This window comes from Hibiscus syriacus, unplaced genomic scaffold, assembly GCF_006381635.1.
Source record: "Hibiscus syriacus cultivar Baekdansim isolate YM2019G1 unplaced genomic scaffold, ASM638163v2 tig00110621_pilon, whole genome shotgun sequence".
In the NCBI taxonomy this organism is placed as follows: domain Eukaryota; kingdom Viridiplantae; phylum Streptophyta; class Magnoliopsida; order Malvales; family Malvaceae; genus Hibiscus; species Hibiscus syriacus.
In genome coordinates this window covers 216,503-237,815 of record NW_024062802.1, presented here as the reverse complement: position 1 = coordinate 237,815, position 21,313 = coordinate 216,503, and the positions used below count along the sequence as shown (strand labels likewise).

The window sequence follows — 21,313 nt, the reverse complement described above, 5'->3', positions numbered from 1 at the left end:
GCTCAACCGCTTAGAAAAAGGCATAAACCATATTAAAATTAAATTTGTGTTTAATTAAGTGCTCAAAATCTGGATCTTGTGCTGATAACGTAAGTTAATATTGCAATATGATTGATTATTTGAATGGCATCTCAGCAAGACTAGAGATGATTGATGTTAGTTGGGAACTAGGGTTAGGTGGGTGAAGTATATGTTATTGTTATTTTAAGTTTCTGTAACAAGACAAATCCATCTTTTGTAATGATGTGGAGAATTTCGAAGGAAAAAATATATCAGAAAATTGACTTTCTTCTATTTCCTCATTTGTATCCAATCAAAACTTGGGTTAGGTGAATTCTGCGGTCGGCGGTTCATGAATCGAAATAAAATTATAAATATCAAAGTTTAAATTTATTGTTATAAAATTTTGATCTGAATTACTATTTAAGATTTATCTAATAACTCTTAACGAATAATAGTTTACAAATTTCTTCTTATGAAGCTGCACATGGACAATCCACCCATGGCATTAATCACTTACAAGTCATAATTGAGTTCAAATGGGATATTGGTATCTTTTCAATTAAGTTTATTGTAATATATGATGAATATCTTTGTCGGATCATGCGAAAATTTCAAGAAAGATGAAATATTCAAACTAATTTGTCAAAAAGATTTATGTGAAACTAAACTAATTCAAGAATTATAATCACATTCGGGGAAGGCGAGAAAATTATATAAGTTAATAATTCAACAATAGTAAATAATTAATTTAATATTTAGAATTCCTTTTTGTATATTCAAATCAGATTCTCAACTCATTTTTCATATCATCAGAATTAAAATATGCAAATAATTGTTATGAAAGAGAGATGTTAGTTGAGAGTTGCTTGATCTAATTGGCTACAAATTTACCCTAGCAAATTAAGCCTAACAAATTACATATTGATTTTATACCAATAAAGAAAAGAAAAAAACTGTGAGAATTATTGAGAATGGTAAGCCATTAACATCAACATTCACCAAAGTTAATTACCAGAAACTATCTTTTTAAAGAATATTATGATGATTGAAGGAGACATCAACGTGGTTTTTTTTTTTTTTTTGAAATAAAGGATTCTTTGTATTGAAGAAAACACAAAGAAACATCCTAATGGCCTCATTAAAAAACCTTCCTACACCTAAATGGAGGAAAAAGAGTGTCCTTAGGATGGAAATAGTTTACAATCGATTCCATAAACACAGAACTATATCCGATCACGCTACTACGACAACACGAACCAAGCAAAAACTAACAACAAGGAACCACCCCTAGAGGAAAACCGAAGAAACGACGCACACCCAAACAGAAACAAGGAATACATCAGCCTAGGCAACAAATAAAATGATCCAAAGTCTATCGCATAGTAAACATTGATCCACCAATCCTTCACCTTAAATACGACACCTTTCATGAAACCATCCAGGAGGAGGAGGAAGAAAAGCCTTTAACACTACAGACATCAACGTGGTATTGATCTTGAAATGATTACTATTCCTTGATGGTGACATGTTTTTGACATTCAATGTGGACATAGAAGTTGGCTGAGACATGCCGATCTCAACCACTCGATTGCAAGAAAAGTCTGTATATTTTAACTTAAAATCCATAGATTTTGACTGAGTAAATGAAAAAAAAAAACTTCAGATTTTTTAATTAATTTCTGGAGACTTTCTTGTATAAGGCTTTATATTCATATTTATATAAAATTATTTAATCTACAGATTATAAATTTTATAATTTGAATAAATAAAATTATGCATACTTTAATTTACATCTCATTTGTTTATAAAAAAATCACACATATATGGTAACTCTTACTTCATTCATGCGATTTATGGAGCTCAAACATAAATGGAATAATATTGGTTAGCTGAATTTATGTATCTTAAATGGTTTGATTGTCGAATGCTACCATCATCACCTATATGTGTTATGTTTAATAACGGATTTAGAAATATTTTTTAAGATAAACACACATATATTAATAACATAAATTTTTTGAATAGGATTAGAAATATTTGTATGAATATTTAATTGTATCAAACTATTTGGGTACCTTCAATCCCTAAACCTAACGTATAATGAAGGGGGCATGTGCAGCTGCCAGCAATTACTTGATTAGTATGTCATTTGATTTAGCCAATACTTTAAAGCAACAAGTAATTGCATTTGTAGAGCTTAGAATCTAACTGTCTACTTCATTGTAGCCAAGCACAAGATACCATAAACCCTAATCTTGAAAAAACAAGGCAGAATCGTCGACATGTTCGACCCGATACCGATGCATCGAACATGATTAAACATCGAGTAAATTAAATTTGATGATTCCTTCGTTGAAATCGATGCTAAAAATCGTTTTTTGTTATGTAGAAGTTGCGAGGGGCAAACCCTTCATGCAGGTTTATGCATTGACATACTGCTGGTCCACTATGAAACTTGTTAACATTTTTCAACAGTTTCTTACTTACTGTTAAGACGAATTAAGAGCATTATTAGTCCAATGATTGGTTTAAACAAATGCAATGTGGTGGATGATGCCATGTCGTTAAGAACATTTAAACGAGTACACTTTCGATAATAAAATAAGGCCCACTTTGTTAGTTTTTAAACCGAATTAAATGGACATTAAAAGGATTCAGATTTGGAATGTTTGCAGGGCCCGTCATATTTGGTCTATGTTTCTATTTTCGGTGCTTATTAAGAAAGTAAAATTTAATTTAATTTGAAAAATTATTTTTTTCTAAATTTTAAATTATTCAATTCAATTTGAGTTTTGATATTGGATATCAACTTATTTGGTGTGCTTTTTTTATTAGTTAGTTAAATAGTTTGATAATTTTGCAAACATTTTTCATTTTGAATTTATTTATTTTATTAAATTGGAATCGCATGTTCCTAAATTATTTTATAACACGTGTATCTTCGGTTCCTCCTTTTAATAATAAATTTTTTATTTATTCAATTTAATATCTCAAATTTACATGATTTTTTCATTTCTCTAATTTCTCTTTATTTGAAACTAATATGCATCATAATATTATAAATAATTACAATTAAACTTGAACATAAACTCCAACAATTCGAGTCAATTCGACTATGATTTTATAAGCTTAATCTGATTAAAAATATTCAAATAAAGTTTAAATGATAAAATATAACTCTTCAACTTAATTAACTTGAAAATTTTTCTACTAAACTCGAGTAAATACTCACCCTTGTTAGGTAGCAATAATGTTTATGGATTACTTGGAAGAACATATTTATAATTAGGTAAATATAACTTCGGTACTTAATTCTAGTGTTTACGTGTAATGCGGTGTCTAACTTCTTTTAGTGCAATTAGATGTTTAACTTTTTTAAAATAGTGTAATTGGGTATCTAATTTTTTTCCTTTTGTATTATTAGATACCTAAGTTTTTTATTTAATGAAATTAAGTACTTAATTTTTCGAACTATATAATCTCAATTATCATTGATTCATACATATAGTTTTAACATCATTTGATTGCAGAGGAAAAGATTAAGGGAAAAAAAGATAATAATTATGATGGATATTGCATTTAGGGACGGAAAGATCGTGGCCTAAGAAAATAAGAGGGATAGAGAAATTGAATATCTCTATAAAGCCAAACCACGGGGCATGCACATTGAAAGAACAAACCTACCTTTCTTATTATTAGTCCCCAACCTTATCTTCCAACCACTTCCACTTGCGCCTAACATTTCAACCCGGCATGCTTGCAATTGCATCATACAAGAAATATAGTTTTGGCTTTGCCTTTGTCAAGTATTATGCATGCTTCTTTCAAAAGAGTTGTGAGATGGAATCAATCACAACTATGGGATTTGATTTTCCACCAACACTAGATACTATAGTCGGCCCACCATGGATCCCCTCTTGCCCATTGTGTTTGTAAAATATATGGGGTTGAAGATTTTTTAATTTAAATTCGAATTTTTCTCAATCTCAATTCTATATTTCTTAAAACCAACTACTCGTCTTAAATCTGAACTTTTAAAAATAAGATTACCCTTATCAAATTTGGATCCAATAATAATCCTTAAACAAAGAAAAACATGTCCCAGTCTAGTGTTGATAAAAAGAAATTTGTTGCATTGAGGAGGATTGATGCGATACATATTGAATTTGAGCAGGAGATATTTTAAAACACAAGTTGGTAAGTAACCCCTTCTGTACAAGACGTTGGAGAGTAAAGTTGTTGGAAGTGTTGATCTTGTCCACGTGAACTACGGCCCAAGTACAAAACTCAATAAGCAACAATGTCCAATAAATACGAATGTTTAGCTATATAGGTTTTGTGTGTGCAGGGGATGTTTATCGTTTTCACCATGGAAACTGTTACAGATACAACTCATTTTTCTTAGGGTAAATTATATATTATATACCCCCAATAAAAATTATAATATAAAATTTACAAGTTGGAGAAAAAAACCAAAACACCCCTTTTCTTATTACTTGGTCCAAAACCAACATCAAAAGTGCATATCCGTCCAACAAAGCACGAAACTGCTTCGGTTACAACCACTCCAAATACAACAGTTTTAGCTTTTCACTTCATGCAAAAAATACACATTTTATAGCAAATCATATACGCCAAGTGCTTCGTCCACAAGCCAAATCCAGTTTCCCCCCATTTCTCGAATAATTTCAATGTACAAAATTCAAATTAAGAATATGAGTTTTGGGTAAAAGAATGTGAAAGTTATATTAAAAAAAACAAGATACAGTTCAAAATTTAAATTCCTACCTAAAATCTAAATCCCTAAACCCTAATGTAGTTGATGTACAACTGGAACTAATGTTATCCAAAACTGGGAACAGAACCGGGTTCGGCCAGACCCGAACCTTCCTTCTTTCGTCGCATCTCGAGCACTTTCCGATGATGGTTTGAGTGCAGCTCGCTCGAAAATGTCGGGCTACAAGCCGGTCTATACTCGGGTAAGAGCCGACCCGACTTGAACCTGACACCGCAAGCGTTACACAAAGTCTTGGCTCCCGTTGGACCAGCTCTCCATTGTGGCGTCTTTGTAACTCCACAATGACCGCACCTACGCGTTGGCTGGGTCACATTCCCAACGTTTGACTCGGTTGCCGGTTTCTTCTTTTGCTTTTTCTCAACCGCCAACGGTTCAAAGACTGAACCGGGGACGCAGTTTGAGTAAACGAACCATTGGCTCGAAGCTGAAAGGCTAGAGGAAGATGACGAAGTGGAACTTGAAGGGGATTCCGTACGAGGGTGAGCGACAAGAGACCAAACCCGACCGCCACTTCTACTGCGCTTGCTTCTGGCTTTACCCGGAAAAGGAGTTTTAAAACAAGTCGTAACTGGTCTTTCCGGTTCAGGCAATTTGCTGCCTGGTAACTCGGGCTTTTCCGTTAACGTTTCGGTCGGATACGCCGCCGCAGAGTGTTCCGAGAAGGAATCCTCAACAAAATGAGACAACCACTCAAGGCTCGCCACGTCTTCCGCCTGTAAAAATGTCGCCTCTTTCACCATTAACAACCATACCCCGAGCTCAAAATAGCAAAAAGCAAATAACAAAAAAGATTCTTTTTTTTAAGTACCGGAACGGAGAGCTCGTCGGTGGATAAACAAGTGTAATCAAAATTGATAGTTTCCTCAGAAAAATGATGCTCTTGGCTTAGCTTTTGTCTCTTATTCGAACAACAACAAGAAGAAACGGGTACTTCTTCTCCTCCTTCAGGTACTTGTTCAAGGAAACCTTCTTCGTTAGTGAAGTCGAAAAGGTCGTCAACAGAGAAATCATCACAATAAACTCCATTTTGTGCATTATTTACAACCAAAACATCCTCCAAAAACGCTTGGGGACTTGATTTCATAGCCATCTCCTTCCTAAAACTGGTCTTCAAAGCTGCTTCAACGCATTCCATTTCCTAAAACAAGTACGTTAGAAAGAAAAAAAAAAACAGCCCACAAAAAAGAAACAAAAGCTAAAAGCTTTTCATAAAGTACCTGTAGAGAAGATGAGGGAAGAGGTGGAATGGAGGTAAATGAGGGAAATTGAAAGAGAAAAGGGTGGTGGTGAGTTCGGTAAAGCATTGAATGATGATGACAGAAAGCATCCATGGTTTGTTTTCTCTTGCTTGTTTATCTCTTTGATTTTTTTACTTTCTTTTTCTCTGTTTTCAAGGATACAAAAGATTTCGAACAATTTCTGAATTTAATTTGTTTCTTACCTTTGTCCGTTGCAAATTTATGTAATTTATAACAGTACAACTCTCATAAATTACTGAAAAAGAAAAGGCTGACTGAATTTACGATGACTACCCTTTAGGTTATATAAGTCGTGAAGACCTAGGAAACTGCAACATTTCTTTCTGCTGTTTTTTTCTCAAGAATTTATTTTTACTTTTCGTTTTTCTTATTTGCTAAGAATGAATTTGGGCCATCGCCTTTGACTAATTTCACGTTTTTGTTCGGCCACCGCGTAAATTAATATAACAATTAATATAAAAGTTACCATGGATAACAATGATAGAAGTTAGGGACAGAACATGCTCTGTAAGCGAAGACAAGTTCAAAAGGAAACAGAGACCAAATCTAGAAACCTCAGGCCAGTATTTGTCCCAACGGAACTCATTACTTATGTGTCGTGTTCTTATTGGACGAGACACTAAAAGGTGAAGCCACAAAACCAATCAAATCTGCGTTTTCGAGGCTTTCTTTTTTTTACCTTATATCTTAGTCTGAAAACAACCTCCTCTTCCACTGGTTTCCCTCTCGGCCACAGTATTTTCCAAGGGATAAAACCACTTTTTAATCCCTCAAGTTAGTATTCTTTTCAAAACGTCATTTCTAGATTTTCTTGTTACATTATATTTTAGTTTATTTTAATTCTTTTTGTAGTATAATACAATTTTTTTGAATAATTTAGAATGATTATATAGCATATGTTCAGATATATTTTTTTATTAATAAAGTTATTTAAAATGTTTTTATGAATAAAGCATGTTGAAAATATACTATTCTTTCTTATATAAAATAAATTAAATATCTTTTTTAATCGAAACTTAGTTTTTTAATCCTAGTTGGAGGAAAAAGAATGCATTGTACTGATATTAAAAATACCATCCAAATCAAATACAACCAGCATGTGAATCAATCTATGGTCGTTACATGTTTTGATCCAGCCTTGTCCAAGTAACACCCCATTGCTGCAAAAACCAGAATCACAGGAGCAACAACTTCACACCAGAAACTGCTGCAACTTTCTTTCCCGCTACCATGGTCCATGGAAAGCAAACACGAGACAGTCTGGGAAGTATAAAACAGACGAACAAAACCACGCATACAATATTATGTTATTTGAATTCAAATATAAATTATATGATATAAATATATTATATTTTTTAAATATATATATATATATATATATATATGACTATACGCCACAAGTGGATTTTAAATATACATACTAAAAAAGCCTAAACTAAATATAATCACGACCAAGACAAATTAACAGCATTATTTACTAAAACTCCAATAACAAATAATCAACCAGTTTAATGATTTTAATAATTTTTTTTAGAAGATTAAGATCTAGTTAAACACATGTACATGTACTGAGAATTCATATCATTTAAAGAAAATAACCTTCTTTTTGCTATTGGAATTATTCAATGTATATAACATTGATCACGCATTATTGAGATTATATATCATAATAATAACACTAAGCCCTGTGATTATGGCCTGGCTCCCAACATTAAGACAAGATGAATTAGTGATATGCGTGCTATTCATCCATCATGATTTTGCTAAAACACTTGCATTTTGCATTAAAAAGCTCCAACAGGTACTTGGTTATCTTCGCCTGCCAATCGATGCATGCATACATCCACAAACCACGAAATTTGAGTGACAGTTAGATATAAGTATGTATTTGACACGAACGATTAATTTCCCGCCCGGTCTGACGATTCTATCGACCTCAGCCATCACAGGCTGCAGTTTGCACCTACAAACCATGAAAAATGAGGATCGGTTATCGAACAAAGAAGATTATGGTGGGAAACCATCTCATGATTTCTAATTCTACCTATTTTTCAGCTTTAAGTAAAGATGATCGGCGTGCAAGAGGTTGTATGATCACGGATACGTGCTGAATGACTCGCACCAGTCATGGTATATTCCGAAGAGACCACGTTCGTAGATGATCGGAAGTGTATCCGGAGCATCAAAGTTCACCACATTCATCACCCATACTTTAATATCCTTCAAAGCTGCTGCAAACCTGCAGGCATCAAAGATGTGTCAAATGTGTCAATATGGTAACTTTAATGTCTCTTAGTAACGCTTGAAACAGAAACGAAACAACCATTACCCTCCATACACAGCTCTCATGAGTCATGTCCATCACATTTCTTAAATTAGACCAACTGATTCCCAATCCGCTCATGTACAACTTGCTCACTACTCGAGTCCAGTGTTCATAGTCTTTTGCAAAGTCTTGAGGAGCCGGTTTTCCGTGAATCCCCATCTGGGATCGGTTCAACCAGTAAGGAGCTTTCTGCAGCCGATTAGGCCAGTTCGCAGGCCATCGTGCTCCTCTTTCGGCCTGATTTACCGGCACATGGTGCATGCATGCCTGCAGGGGTACATGCCTGACACAAAACAAGCAATAACGGATAAAGTGCCTTTATTTTGCTGCATAAATATGCAAGAGTATGTGAAGAAACCTACCAGACAGCATTTGCATCATCATTTTCATCGCACATTGGTGGATTACTCCGGCCTTTTGTCATAAGCATTCATTTGAGGTCGGTTTGCGATAGATGGCGGCAACGATGTAATTCAATTTGTCCTTTTTGATGGTCACAAGTTCCCAACAAATGGATTTCGTCAGGGTCGACATCGCTGCAAAACAAACTTCACATATCAGCTCCATGACAACCTTAAACCATGTCTGAACTTTGAATTGTGTGTTACCCTTCCAAATTTTCACATCCTCCGGAAGATTCTGGTAGACAGGCGTCACTGACCAGACAAAATATCCTCCAGGTCTAAGAACACGGTTCAGTTCTAGCAGAAGCATGCCGTTTTCAATATGCCAAGGCGCCCTACACCGTGCACAGTGCACTAAATCAAAGACTCTACAAGGAAATGGTAGCCTCTACAAGTGAACTTGAGCTTCGTGCTCGTCTTTGGGGGCGAACGACATCGTCAAAACATCTCGATCAAAAAGATACCCTCCAAAGCTCATTTTCTTCCTTAGAGTTCTCCTTTTCCTTCCTTTTAACTAAAATTAGATTTAGAATTTGTAAAAAAAATATTAATATGAATTTCAAGTCACTTTTATTTTTGTTATTCGATATTCAAATTTCTGTTTGTTCAAATATTTCTTTTCCTCTGTACAATATATAAAAGGGGTCAAATCCTTTAAATATGAGATTGAAACATTTAAATTTGTCTGGTTTTGATTTGATATAATTTTATAAAATTATTTTTGATAAAAATAAATTAAATTTGAAATGAGATGATTTTATGAAGGAGAGAGTCAAGGTTGAGACGAAGTATCTCTCGTACCCAATCTGATATGGATAGTTATTATAGTATCTCTCCTTTATTTATTTTTATACATATAATCAATACAATATTTCTCTCTCTTTATATGTAGGATAAAAAATCTTCTATCCGACCTGAACAGATACTATATAATATATCTCCTTTTATTTATAAATGTACTTAAGAATGTACGTTGATTCCTTATTAACACGAATGCCATTTCAAACACAACTGATACATTCTAAAATAATTGTTACTCGATCATCTTTACTTTTGACCATAGACCTCCTTTAAATTCTTAATTCACTTAACTTTTCTATATATATATATATATATATATATATATATATATATATATATATATATATATATATATATATGCATGATTACAACATGAAAAATATTTTTTTACCTAAATTCAAAATTGATTCAAGGTAAATTGAACATCATCAAACCTCGAATTAATTTGAGATAGGATGAAAACTTTAAATTTTCAAATAATTGGAAAAGAAAAATACATGCCCATATCAATCCCATCACAAGGGTTAAATTTGGCATTTGCATCGATAGAAAGGTAGAAGAAATATCCTTTGCCTTTTTCTCTCTATTTAATATTTTATCAATCTATCTATCTATTTGATTTTAATTTAGATGATATCTAAAATAATTGTTAAGAATAATAATTTAAAATAGGTATCTAATGTTTGAATTCATTATATATACTTTTTTTTTTAAAAAAGAATTCATTATATATAAACCATAATTAAAAATTGCAAATATAAAATATTACAGAACTTAAAAGAGAATTATCTTATCAATATGATCTAATTCAATAAATCAAAAGACATTTCTTTTAAAAGAGAAAGTTTAGGGCGGTCGTGAAGGCGGCCTTGGACCACCATCCCCACTGTCCGCAGCTATATCTTTATAGCACAGCTGATAAGGTCGTACCGTATAAATCGGTCGAGTTGTGCATTAACGAGATGAGCAACAAAGGGATAAAGGTATTCTCCTTGAACTTCGGCACGTCTCCTCATGTCGATAACTACAGGAATTTCCCCAACTTATATTCATCAGAACTTCATAGGTTCATGAAAGAATGTTTTCCACCTTCTAAACAAGCCCCTTTCTTAGTAGTTCAATCCACTTGTTGTAGTCCCATGTTTCTTCCGAAATAAACATTGCGTCGCGTCCGCAAGCTATCGAGTCAACGCGTTACTAGACACTGTGAAGATTATGAATATCAAGCTTTTATGGTTATGTGATGATATCTGAAATCTGATTTGTTTTGATGATGTGTTGTACATAGGGTCCAAACTGTAAGAAAAGTAAAATTATAGGGGTCAAACTAGTACACAATCAATCAATCATCTCTATTATATTATTGCAGAAGCTTAAAACAGAAAGAAAATGGTAAGAAAAAAAATGACCCCTTTCAAACTACGACCTTGCGACTTTGACAGTGTTACCACCGCTGTCCACGAATTTAAGGATTACTATACCTTTCAATTTAAATCTCTAAATAATTCATGTGGGAGGTACATTTTCCTAAACAAAAATTTAAAATCCCAATTTTATTCCAAAAATACAATAAATTTTAAAAATTATTATAAACACGATGAAATATAAGATAAATTATTCAAATAATCATTAAATTATGAGTCAATTTTATTTTGCCCATCGAATTATTATTTTTTAATTAGACTACTAAATTATTAAAATATTATCAATCAAGTCATTGTTTCATTGATGGTTAGTCTTTAACAGGAATGATGATATAACAATTAACTAAATTTGTATAATACACTTTTGATTATTTTTATTTGCACATTCAATTTTGTCTTAACTTTAGTTTAATTCAATATATTTAAAAATTTTATTTTATTTTATTAATAATTAGTATCTGAAAAAGAAAATGTGTGCCCAAAGAAATCATTATTTTTCCTTCAAACAATTTACCCTATTTTGTACTCTAATAATTCATATAGATATATGAGAAAATAATTTCAGTGACCGAAAATGCCTTATAATATACGATTTTAATCATTTTTTTTGGATTTGCAAAAATAACCAACAAATTCGCAACGCGAACTCTATTTTCGCAACGCGATTCTCCAAAATCGCAACGCGAATTTCGTTTTCGCAACGCAAATTTCGCAACGTTAATTACCGATATAGGTAAACACAACTATTCGCAACCCAGTTTTCAAATTCGCAACGCGAATTTCGTTTTCACAACGCTAATTACCGATATAGGTAAACACAACTATTCACAATTTCGTTTTCGCAACTCGAATTTCGCAACGCTAATTACTGATATAGGTAAATACAACTCATTTTCAAATTTTCAAATTCGGTTTTTTACCGGATTTTTTTTTTTATCGAGTTTACCTATATCTGTAATTTTATATCGGTAATTTAGTTGCGAAATTGGGTTGTGAATAGTTGTATTTACCTATATCGGTAATTAGCGTTGCGAAAACGAAATTCACGTTGCGATTTTGGAGAATCGCGTTGCGTGTTTACCTATATCGATAATTAGCATTACGAAAACGAAAACCGCGTTGCGAATTTGAAAACCGCGTTGCGATTTTGGAGAATCGCGTTGCTAATTTGAAAACTGTGTTGCGAAACTGGTATTCACGTTGCGATTTTGAGATCGCTTTGCGAATTTATTGGTTATTTTCGTAAATCCAGAAAAAATTGGTTAAAATCGTATATTATAAGACATTTTCGGTAACTAAAGTTATTTTCTCTATATATATTTGCCTTGCCTTTAGTCCAGAGTGGCCTTTGTATCGTGTTACTGAAATAATACGAAATTGTAACCTATTTTGGCGGACTTTGATCGTCTTCATCTAGTAATCCAATGGCTATGGTTCTGTGAAAATCAAATCTAAAATTTCTGTAACTGCACAATCAAATCTCCTATTCATTTTGAAACTGTAATCCATAACCCTTCACTCAACAAAGAATCCTCCTGTGGAATCCCACTTTCAGGTTCTCTTCTTTACATTATGGGTTTCTTTTTTTTTTCCGAAGTTTTTCTCGGCTAATAATAAAATGGTGAATTTAAGTTCATTTTGAAGGAAAATACCGAGAATCTTTTAGAAAGTTTCATCTAAATAAGGGTTACTTTCTCTTCCTTTATATCGCTCAAGAAAAAAAGGGGGTTTCATATTCTGCTTCTTGATTGCTTTTGCAGGAGGCTTTTATTGCAAAGTTGTTGCAGAGATGAATGATCTGATGACCAAGTCTTTCTTAAGTTATGTGGAACTGAAGAAACAGGCACAGAAAGACTCGGAATCCGATCTTGTTGAAAATGGCCTCGGGCAAGGGAAACTCAACCCCACCGATGAAGTCAAACCTATCACTGTTCTTCCAAGAAGTGGCATCGATCAAAATAACAATGGACGAGATTACCAATCTCGTCTTTGATCTTCAATCCCTTAATGAAGAAACAAAGTCCACTAACAGTACCAAAGTCCTTGGAGGGTTAAGAGATAGGATGGAATCCGACACGGTTTCGATTCTCAGAAAAGCAAAGTTCGTCAAGCAAAAACTTGAACCACTCGACAGATCCAATGCAAGCAGTAGGAGATCATCAGGATCTTATGTGGATCGAACCCGAATATCTGTAACCAATGGTTTGAGGGCTAAGCTCAAGCAAATGATGAATGATTTTCAGTAATTGCGGGTAGGCATGTAAATGAACCGAACGCACATGAATGGAACGAACATAAACGAATACGAAAGTAAACGAACAAAATATTTTTTGTTCATGTTCGTTCATTAAGAAATATAATTTATTCATGTTCATTAATTTAAATGATAAACGAACACAAACGAACGAATATAAACGAACAACACAAACACAAAAAACAAATTTATTCAAATACAAAAAATGAATGTAAAAAAAAGTAAACAACAAGAATAACAACTTAAAATTCATTAATATAACCTGCAATTTTAGAGTTAATTTGTTCGAATACGACAAAAACATACATAAATCATAAATAAACTATATGAACATAATAAAGTCTTAAAGTTAATTTGTTCAACAAAACAATCTTCTTGAAATCCAAACAACTTCAATAATCTTCGTAACATATTCAACTTGGCCTCTGTTCAAACATAAATGAACGAACATAAACGAACATATAATCGAACGTTCACGAACGGACGAGCCATTTGTTCGTGTTCGTTCATTTAATTAAACGAACGTAAAATATTTTTCATGTTTGTTCATTTAATAAATAAACAAACATAAACAAACTTCCCACCGCACGGTTCATGAACGGTTCACTGAACGTTCAAATCATTTACAGGCCTAATTGCGGGAAAAGATTTTGTCGGATCATAAAGAAGATCTCAAGAGAAGATACTACAATGTCACGGGAGAGTTCCCCAAAGAAGCCGTGCTCGAAAAGGCAGTTTCATCGGTCATTCTGCGAGAAAGCCGAGATCGATTCGAGGAACAATGAAAGGCATGAAGCAGTGTTGGATATCCAACGAAGCTTGCAGAGGCTGCATCAAGTGTTCCACGACATGGCTGTCCTTGTGGAGGCACAAGGGGAGAAAATGGATGACATCGAGGAAAATGTGGCGAATGCGGGTAGTTTCATCAATGGTGGAACTAATAATCTTCGATATGCGAATCAAATGAAGAGGAAGTGAGCATGGGTTTACTGGGTTTGGGGTGCAGTTCTTCTTATACTTCTGGTTTGCATCATTCGGTTGTTAGTTTCTTAAAAAGCAACCTTTTTTAGTGTTTTTTTCCCGAGTTTTCTTACTTCACTTTTCATCAAGTGACTAACTGTTACAACCTTTGATTATGTCCTCTGACATTGGTGACATATTTGGACACTGCTACTAATCGCTGTTTCTTCATCCATTATGTCTAGTTTATTTGGTAGTTTCAACGTCTTGTGTATATATATATATATATATTATCTGTGGGTTCTGTTTTGTTTATGTTTCCTGTGGTTATTTTTAACATATTTGAATAATATTAAACCTTAATTTCTATATCATACACTTAAACCCTGAACTCTTAAGTCCCATTTCATAGTATTAAATCCTAAATCTCAAACTGCATATCTCATATTTAAACCTTAAACCCGTACTTAAAACCTTATATCTTAGGTTTAAACCCTAAATGCTATAACTTTAAACACTAAATAAGACATGTGACATCAAATAACTCTGCATGTGAAATATTTATTTTACCATGAGTGTATTAGGTTCAAAATAATATCTAATCGAAATTTGAGAATTTAATTGTGTAAATTAGTGAATTTTGGGGACTAAATTGAAAGATTTTAAAACTTAAAGCTTGTTTTAGAGTTAAAGAAAATTCAGGGACCAAGCTCTGAATTTACCCAATAAAAGTAGGTATGTTGGATGATATATACGTGCAATTGGTTTCTGATAGAAACCAATTGCTCCAAAAATCTCCTTCCCCTACGTCAACTTCTGACGACGATCCCGATGCCGTTCGAATTTCGATCGTCGTTTTGAAAGTACCATCGTGTTTGTTATCGAGTCAGGAACAATCCCCTTAAATTAATTGAAGTGAAACGCTGCCAAACGCCGTGAATTTCAAGTCAAAGCATCGACGTTTTTTTTAGCTCAATCGCCTAGAAAATCTTAAATTCATCGCCGATCGTTACTCTATTTACGACACCTCCCGCACCATCGTGTTCCTTGTGCCGTTCCGAGTCCGCCGGTGTCATCCTCGGTTTCCGTCGACGGTGGCGCGTGGAGAGGTGAAGCAGTCAAACTTTCCGATTTGTTGAAAACGAGCTCTCCGCCGTTCAAAAATTTGAACCGATCTTTGTAAGTATCTCGAAATCGCTCAAAATGATTTTTAGGAATTTTCTATAATTTTTTCGACGCTTATAGACGCCGCACGCGCCCCGGCGCGTGGGGAAGACTAAAATTATCGGTTTAACCGGTTTTTCAAAGGGTTGACCGGTTTGATCGGTTTTGATCCGACCCGACCCGTTGACCCGACCGTTGACCGTTGACCGGGTGACATTTTGGGAATTAATACGAAATAGGTGCTATTTTGGGAATTAATTCAAAAAGAGTGCTATTTTGGGAATTTATTCGGAAAATGTGCTATTTTGGTAATTTAATTCGAAAAGTGCTATTTTGGGAATTTAATTCGAAAAGTTGCTATTTTGGTAATTATTTTAAAAATGATGCTATTTCTGTAAAATGATTGATAGTTTGTTTCTGGCTTTGACCGGCTATTAAACAACCGTTAATCTTTTCCGAGAATACATATCCTAACAGTTTTAGACGTCTCGAATCCGCTTTTGGGGTCGGTTTCACAAAATTCAAAACCAAAAGTCTCTGAATCGTCAGTCAAACCCGTTGACTTTGATTTGGACCAAGAATTCAAATTTTCGGAAAGTCATACTTTATGTTTTTCGACGTCCTGAATCTGATTCCGAAGTCCGTTTTGCCAAATTCTGACCCGAAATTCCCGAATCGAGCTTGTTAACCCAAAAGGCTTAATATTTTAATATTTTGATTATTTAATTGAGATTTGGTCAAGGATTGATTCAATAAAAATATTTTATGAAGCTACTCGTGTTTCACCTGAGCAATGATCAATTAGGTCCGGTGTTATCCATTCGTTAGATCAGCCTGAACCGCGTACTACGAGAATTACCCGTAGGTTTCCGTATATTATTTAAATAATATTTAGATTATTTATATTAGGATTCCAATATAGATTTTTTCAATTCGTAGGATCTAGCGCTGCAACAGAACGTGATCGACAGACCCAGTAATAGGCTTCCCTATCTGATTTCCCAGACTGTTACAGGTGTGTTTTCCTGACAGTGTTATTTTACTGTTTTAAACTATCATATAAATAGTTTATCTGATTTTTGACATGGATTCTGATATGATATTTGACCTGAATTTTTATATGATACTTGACATGGACTCTGATTTGTATTTGACCTGAATTATGTTTTAATTTTTATATATATATATATATATATATATATATATATATCCGTTATAAGCAGATATGATTATTTGGGGGAATAATGTTGGAGGAAGTATACCTGGAGGTTCCTCTGCTGTGTGCTCAGGACCTTATTTACCGGCTCCTCTGCTGTGTGCTCAGGGCCTTACTGGTCTTGTTGGTGGGTGTATGGTTCTGGGGAACCTACACAATTTAGACTTGATGGATGGGGGTAGTATTCCTATTTTAAAAAAAATAGAACATGTTTGATAACTGATTTTACTGGAATATTTTATTCGTATGTTTTATACACTGTTTGGAGCACACTGAGCTTTTTAGCTCATTCTATAGTTTTTACCCTTTTTCAGATAACAACAGACTGTGAACTAGCAGATTTGGCACAGGGGAAATCAACTACTTATTTTGTACGAACATATATTTCTATATGTTTTTCAGTTATGTTTGGTGACATGTATTTGTTATAATTTTGGACATATCTGTATTATTAATATTTTGTTCTATATTATATTTAACGTTCTATAAGTTATAAAAAAAACCTCTGAATGAGATATGTGACCACTTAAATTTGAGTGTATCTTACAGACTGGGTCTGGAGTTACCGTCATGGATACATAACTAACGAGCGCATAAGCTGCATCATTAGTCTGACGTCGGACAAATTGGATTGAAATATGAGAGTGAGAAATAATAGGTTCTCGTGCTTCAAGAAGGAAGAACTGAGAATTGACTGATGAACTTGGGATTCTCCAAATGATGAACCACATTTAATGAGTGACTCCCCACGACAGTAGTCGGAAGCTCCATTTACACAATCATTCGGATTCCATGACAGATTATTAAAGCTTTAACGATACCAACCACGCGATACTCAAGGATAGAAAGAAAACAACCAACCACACCCACACCCACACCCACACCCACACCCACACCCACACCCACACCCTCATAGTCACGTAGAACAATACCTGTACAACATTGAATACGTATTGATACATGTAAGCATTCTCCTTCAATATAATACCCATATACAATGCTTTGCAAGGAGACTCCGTATGTAACGGAATCCGTTGCTATCGTATGTGCCTACATAAACTATATTGTTCTCTTTGGATACTTAACCACCTTATTATCATCTAAATATGCACCTTTTCTGATACTTCACTTTCAACATACGTGAAAAACAAGATAATTATTTTATTGCTATGTCTATTTTATTATTAATATTCAGATTTTATAATAATTCGTCCCCAATTATTAATATTCGTTAAAAATAAATTTTCGACCAATTAAAATATACTATATGACATATTTAGGAAAAGATATATATAATTTTAATAAAAAAAATAACATTTTAAATCATTCAAGTTTAATGAAAAAACAGAGTTTTCAATTTTAAAACGTATAAAAATTTCTGTTATGAAAATACTAATCGTGTGGGTTGAAAAATACGTATATCCGCAAATACTTGATTGATTGCCACGTGCCTTCATCAACATGCTTTTCTTTGTCACTCACTCAAGTGATGAAAATGTGAAATAATAAAATATAATAATTAATTCCATAAAATAATAATTAATCAAAATATTATTTTTTAACAACAAATGTTGGTTCAAGTGATAAGTAATTTGATATCGTTTAATTAAAATCTCAAATTTAAATTCTCATGTCGTAAAAAAATTATACTAAAAAATTTACTTATCAAAATCAGATGTACAATATAGATTAATTATAATTAGTTAATACGAAATCTTAAAATTAATAAGACAACTAAAAAAATAAACAAGGAAATAACATTTAATATTTATTTTATTAATATTTTCTAAAGATTTTTTTAATAATATATATTAAAAAAGAAATCTTTGAATCCCTTTAAGTGAAAGAGAGCTTTGGTCTCTGACGCTGTGGTGGTGATGACGGGAGAACTGTCGGCTTTGTCCCTGGTTGTGGCGGTCGCACCGGTGTTAGAAATGATGTGGCTGTCTTAGGATTCCGGCTTATAAAACGAGAAAAAAAAAGTTGGCACCTTTTTTTAATTACTGAAAACGTTTTTAATTATTTTTTTCATTCTGATCTGATCTTTGTTGCTGGTTCGTGGTGTCGATTGAACTGTTTGGGTCCCTAAGAGTGTGGGGAATGCATCTGAGTTGGTTCATTTCTGGGTTGATTTGAACCCGTTTTGGCTTAGAGCTGGTTTCTTCATCTTTGTTTCTTCTCAGAATCTCGAGCTTTTAGCTTTTCTGGGTTGGTCATTCAGGTAAAAAGAGATTCATTTTTTTTACATTTCATATAATTTATTGGTTGTTGATCTTTGGGTTTTGTTTCTTTTTTGTTTTTGGTGTTAGTTTATGAATTAAGTTTCAATAATTTTAGTTTTTGGAGTTTGGTTTGATATAAATTTGCTTGTAGTAGAACTGAGAACCTGAGATTTTAATATTGGAAAAACTTCAATTTTTGCTGTTTATCTTTAACGGATATGTTATATATTTGTAGTTGAATATTAAGAGATTGGATTTGATATGCTTATAAAAGATGTCGTTCAAGAGTATTATGAGAGAATTGAAGGAAATGAAAGAGGATATTGGGAACATATCGAAGAGTGGAGGGGAAAGCAAGATTTGGCGTAGTCGGACTCGATCCCATGTTGCTCCTGATCAAGCACAGGCTGAACCCGAATCTATAGACCAAAGCCCTTGGTCGAACCTACCTCCTGAACTGCTCCTAGATATCATCCAGAGGGTTGAAGGGAGCGAGACCGCTTGGCCTGCTCGAGCAGCGGTTGTGTTTTGTGCAGCAGTTTGTAGGTCTTGGAGGGGGATTACAAAGGAGATTGTGAAGAACCCTGAGCAATGTGGAAGGCTCACATTCCCCATTTCGTTGAAGCAGGTTGTACTTGTACTTTTTCTCTATTGGAATATGTCATTCTAATCCATTGGGAATGAAGTACTGGTTATTTCGATGTTAGTAAAATTTACATGGGAAAAAAGGCCAAAATATTTGCAATTATAATCTGATATATTTGTTGTCTGCATCTTTGCAAAGAACATAGTTGTCTTGCAATCAATATTTCCACAGTGGGACTTTTCGATCTTGAATCAAATACTGGGTTGCAAATGAATATTTAATTTTAGTATTACGAACAAACACATGTTTATATGATAGGTCTAGATTATCGCAGTCTGTGCCTGCTATATGCATTCAACAATTGCTCTCATGTCTGTCTTCATAAATAATGGGAGTGGCTATGTATCATTTTATTCTTCCATTTAGAAGGTTGTTTATATATTCTATTGGTGTTTATGAACAGCCGGGTCCTCGTGAGTCCCCAATTCAATGCTATATTAGAAGGGACAGAGCAACTTCTACATATCTTTTGTTCCATGGTTTGATGCCTTGTAAGTGAATATCTGTTTTGGTAGAAACATGATTTAACATTACATTTCCATTTTTCCTGTTCCCGTACCATACTTGTGTTCAGTTGAAGCTGGCATTGACAGAATCAGTGTTTATTAGCTTTGTAGTTATCATAAATTATTCTCATCATTTCAGCTAAATAATATAATATTTGGGGAAACATGTTTTTGAAGCTTCCATACTTTTTGAGAAGTATCCACTTATGTTGCTTCTTTGATCTACAGCCGAGGGATCGAGGGATAAATTGTTGTTAGCAGCAAGGAAGGTCAGAAGGGCTACATGCACGGACTTTGTTGTATCTTTGGTTGCTGATGAGTTTTCTAGGGCCAGCCATACATATGTTGGTAAACTAAGGCAAGTCTGACCTTTGGATTTCCTATCTTTCTCCGGTTATTCTCCTAGTAATATCAATTGTGACATATGAAATTTCTTTGCAGGTCTAATTTTTTTGGTACCAAGTTCACAATATATGACGGTCAATCTCCATGTGATTGGATAATCCCATCAACTACTACTCGATCGAGTCGAAGATTCTATTCAAAGCAGGCATCTCCAAAGCTATCCTCATCCAACTGCAACATATGTACCATTACCTATGAGCTCAATGTTTTGCGAACACGGGGACCAAGGAGAATACATTGCATTTTGCACTCGATTCCTGTTTCTGCTATTCAGGAAGGAGGCACTGCACCGACACCATTAGCATTTGGAAAATCCTCTGACGAACAACTTTTTTCCTTGACCAGTTCAAAAGGAAAGGAACCAGTGACAGACACCAGCTCCCCATCCCTCCCTGCCACTCCAGTCATCGCCCTGGAATCAGGAGAGCCACTAACCCTAAAGAACAAAGCTCCAAGATGGCATGAACAGTTACAGTGCTGGTGCCTTAACTTTAAGGGGCGTGTGACGGTGGCCTCTGTTAAGAATTTCCAGCTAGTTGCAGCTGTTGAGCCATCACATAACGTACCACTGGAAGAGCAAGAGAAGGTAATTTTACAGTTTGGAAAAATCGGTAAAGACATCTTCACCATGGATTATCGTTACCCTCTATCTGCATTTCAAGCATTCGCAATCTGCCTAAGCAGTTTTGACACCAAACCGGCTTGCGAATGATCACCACAGATCGTAGGTCTATGTTATTGACGTTACCATGGATTATTGTTAACCCTTCCTTGCCTTTGCAATCTGCCAGAGCAGCTTTGTTCCGAATCGGCCTGTGAATGATGTAGTATGTTGGTAAGAGGATTCGCCTCTCCCCCTTGGAATGCTTCATGTAGTTTGTTACCAACATTTATGTTCTAATGGAAGCTTTTCTTGGAAGGTCTA

General features: G+C 34.1%; 2 protein-coding genes, 1 long non-coding RNA gene and 1 pseudogene across 5 annotated transcripts; 2 read left to right on the top strand and 2 right to left on the bottom strand.

The window, feature by feature from the left end:
* Positions 1-4,467: 4,467 nt before the first annotated feature.
* Positions 4,468-6,349, bottom strand: LOC120135992 (GATA transcription factor 5-like). The gene is made up of 4 exons (XM_039152113.1): positions 6,182-6,349; positions 6,019-6,147; positions 5,610-5,939; positions 4,468-5,514 (listed from the first exon to the last, which is right to left on the bottom strand). The coding sequence occupies exons 2-4, from the start codon at positions 6,130-6,132 to the stop codon at positions 4,846-4,848; spliced, it is 1,113 nt and encodes a 370-aa protein (XP_039008044.1). The 5' UTR covers positions 6,133-6,147; positions 6,182-6,349; the 3' UTR covers positions 4,468-4,845.
* A 2,118-nt stretch (positions 6,350-8,467) lies between these two features.
* LOC120136083 lies at positions 8,468-9,174 on the bottom strand. The gene is made up of 3 exons (XR_005517303.1): positions 8,995-9,174; positions 8,749-8,922; positions 8,468-8,669 (listed from the first exon to the last, which is right to left on the bottom strand). It is a non-coding gene; the product is annotated as an uncharacterized LOC120136083 (long non-coding RNA).
* Positions 9,175-12,789: 3,615 nt separating this feature from the next.
* LOC120136193 lies at positions 12,790-14,322 on the top strand (annotated as a pseudogene).
* Positions 14,323-18,427: 4,105 nt separating this feature from the next.
* Positions 18,428-21,313, top strand: LOC120136192 (tubby-like F-box protein 2). 3 transcript variants are annotated; one of them, XM_039152295.1, is made up of 6 exons: positions 18,428-18,455; positions 18,790-18,830; positions 19,067-19,459; positions 19,881-19,968; positions 20,212-20,341; positions 20,425-21,313. In XM_039152295.1, exons 3-6 carry the CDS (start codon positions 19,106-19,108, stop codon positions 21,098-21,100), a joined length of 1,248 nt encoding a protein of 415 aa, XP_039008226.1. In that variant the 5' UTR covers positions 18,428-18,455; positions 18,790-18,830; positions 19,067-19,105; the 3' UTR covers positions 21,101-21,313. The 3 variants fall into 3 exon arrangements, with proteins under 3 accessions (XP_039008226.1, XP_039008228.1, XP_039008227.1); XM_039152297.1 differs by lacking the exon at positions 18,428-18,455 and having other exon boundaries at positions 18,480-18,830; positions 19,117-19,459; XM_039152296.1 differs by lacking the exon at positions 18,428-18,455 and having other exon boundaries at positions 18,480-18,830.

Excerpts from the sequence above, each read along its gene's own strand:
- LOC120135992 (XM_039152113.1), bottom strand. The coding sequence starts at position 6,132 with ATGGATGCTTTCTGTCATCATCATTCAATGCTTTACCGAACTCACCAC. Across the intron at positions 5,940-6,018 it reads TTCCCTCATCTTCTCTACAG|GAAATGGAATGCGTTGAAGC; the intron begins GTACTTTATGAA and ends TACTTGTTTTAG. Across the intron at positions 5,515-5,609 it reads CCGACGAGCTCTCCGTTCCG|GCGGAAGACGTGGCGAGCCT; the intron begins GTACTTAAAAAA and ends ACATTTTTACAG.
- LOC120136192 (XM_039152295.1), top strand. The coding sequence starts at position 19,106 with ATGTCGTTCAAGAGTATTATGAGAGAATTGAAGGAAATGAAAGAGGAT. Across the intron at positions 19,460-19,880 it reads TCCCCATTTCGTTGAAGCAG|CCGGGTCCTCGTGAGTCCCC; the intron begins GTTGTACTTGTA and ends GTTTATGAACAG. Across the intron at positions 20,342-20,424 it reads ACATATGTTGGTAAACTAAG|GTCTAATTTTTTTGGTACCA; the intron begins GCAAGTCTGACC and ends ATTTCTTTGCAG.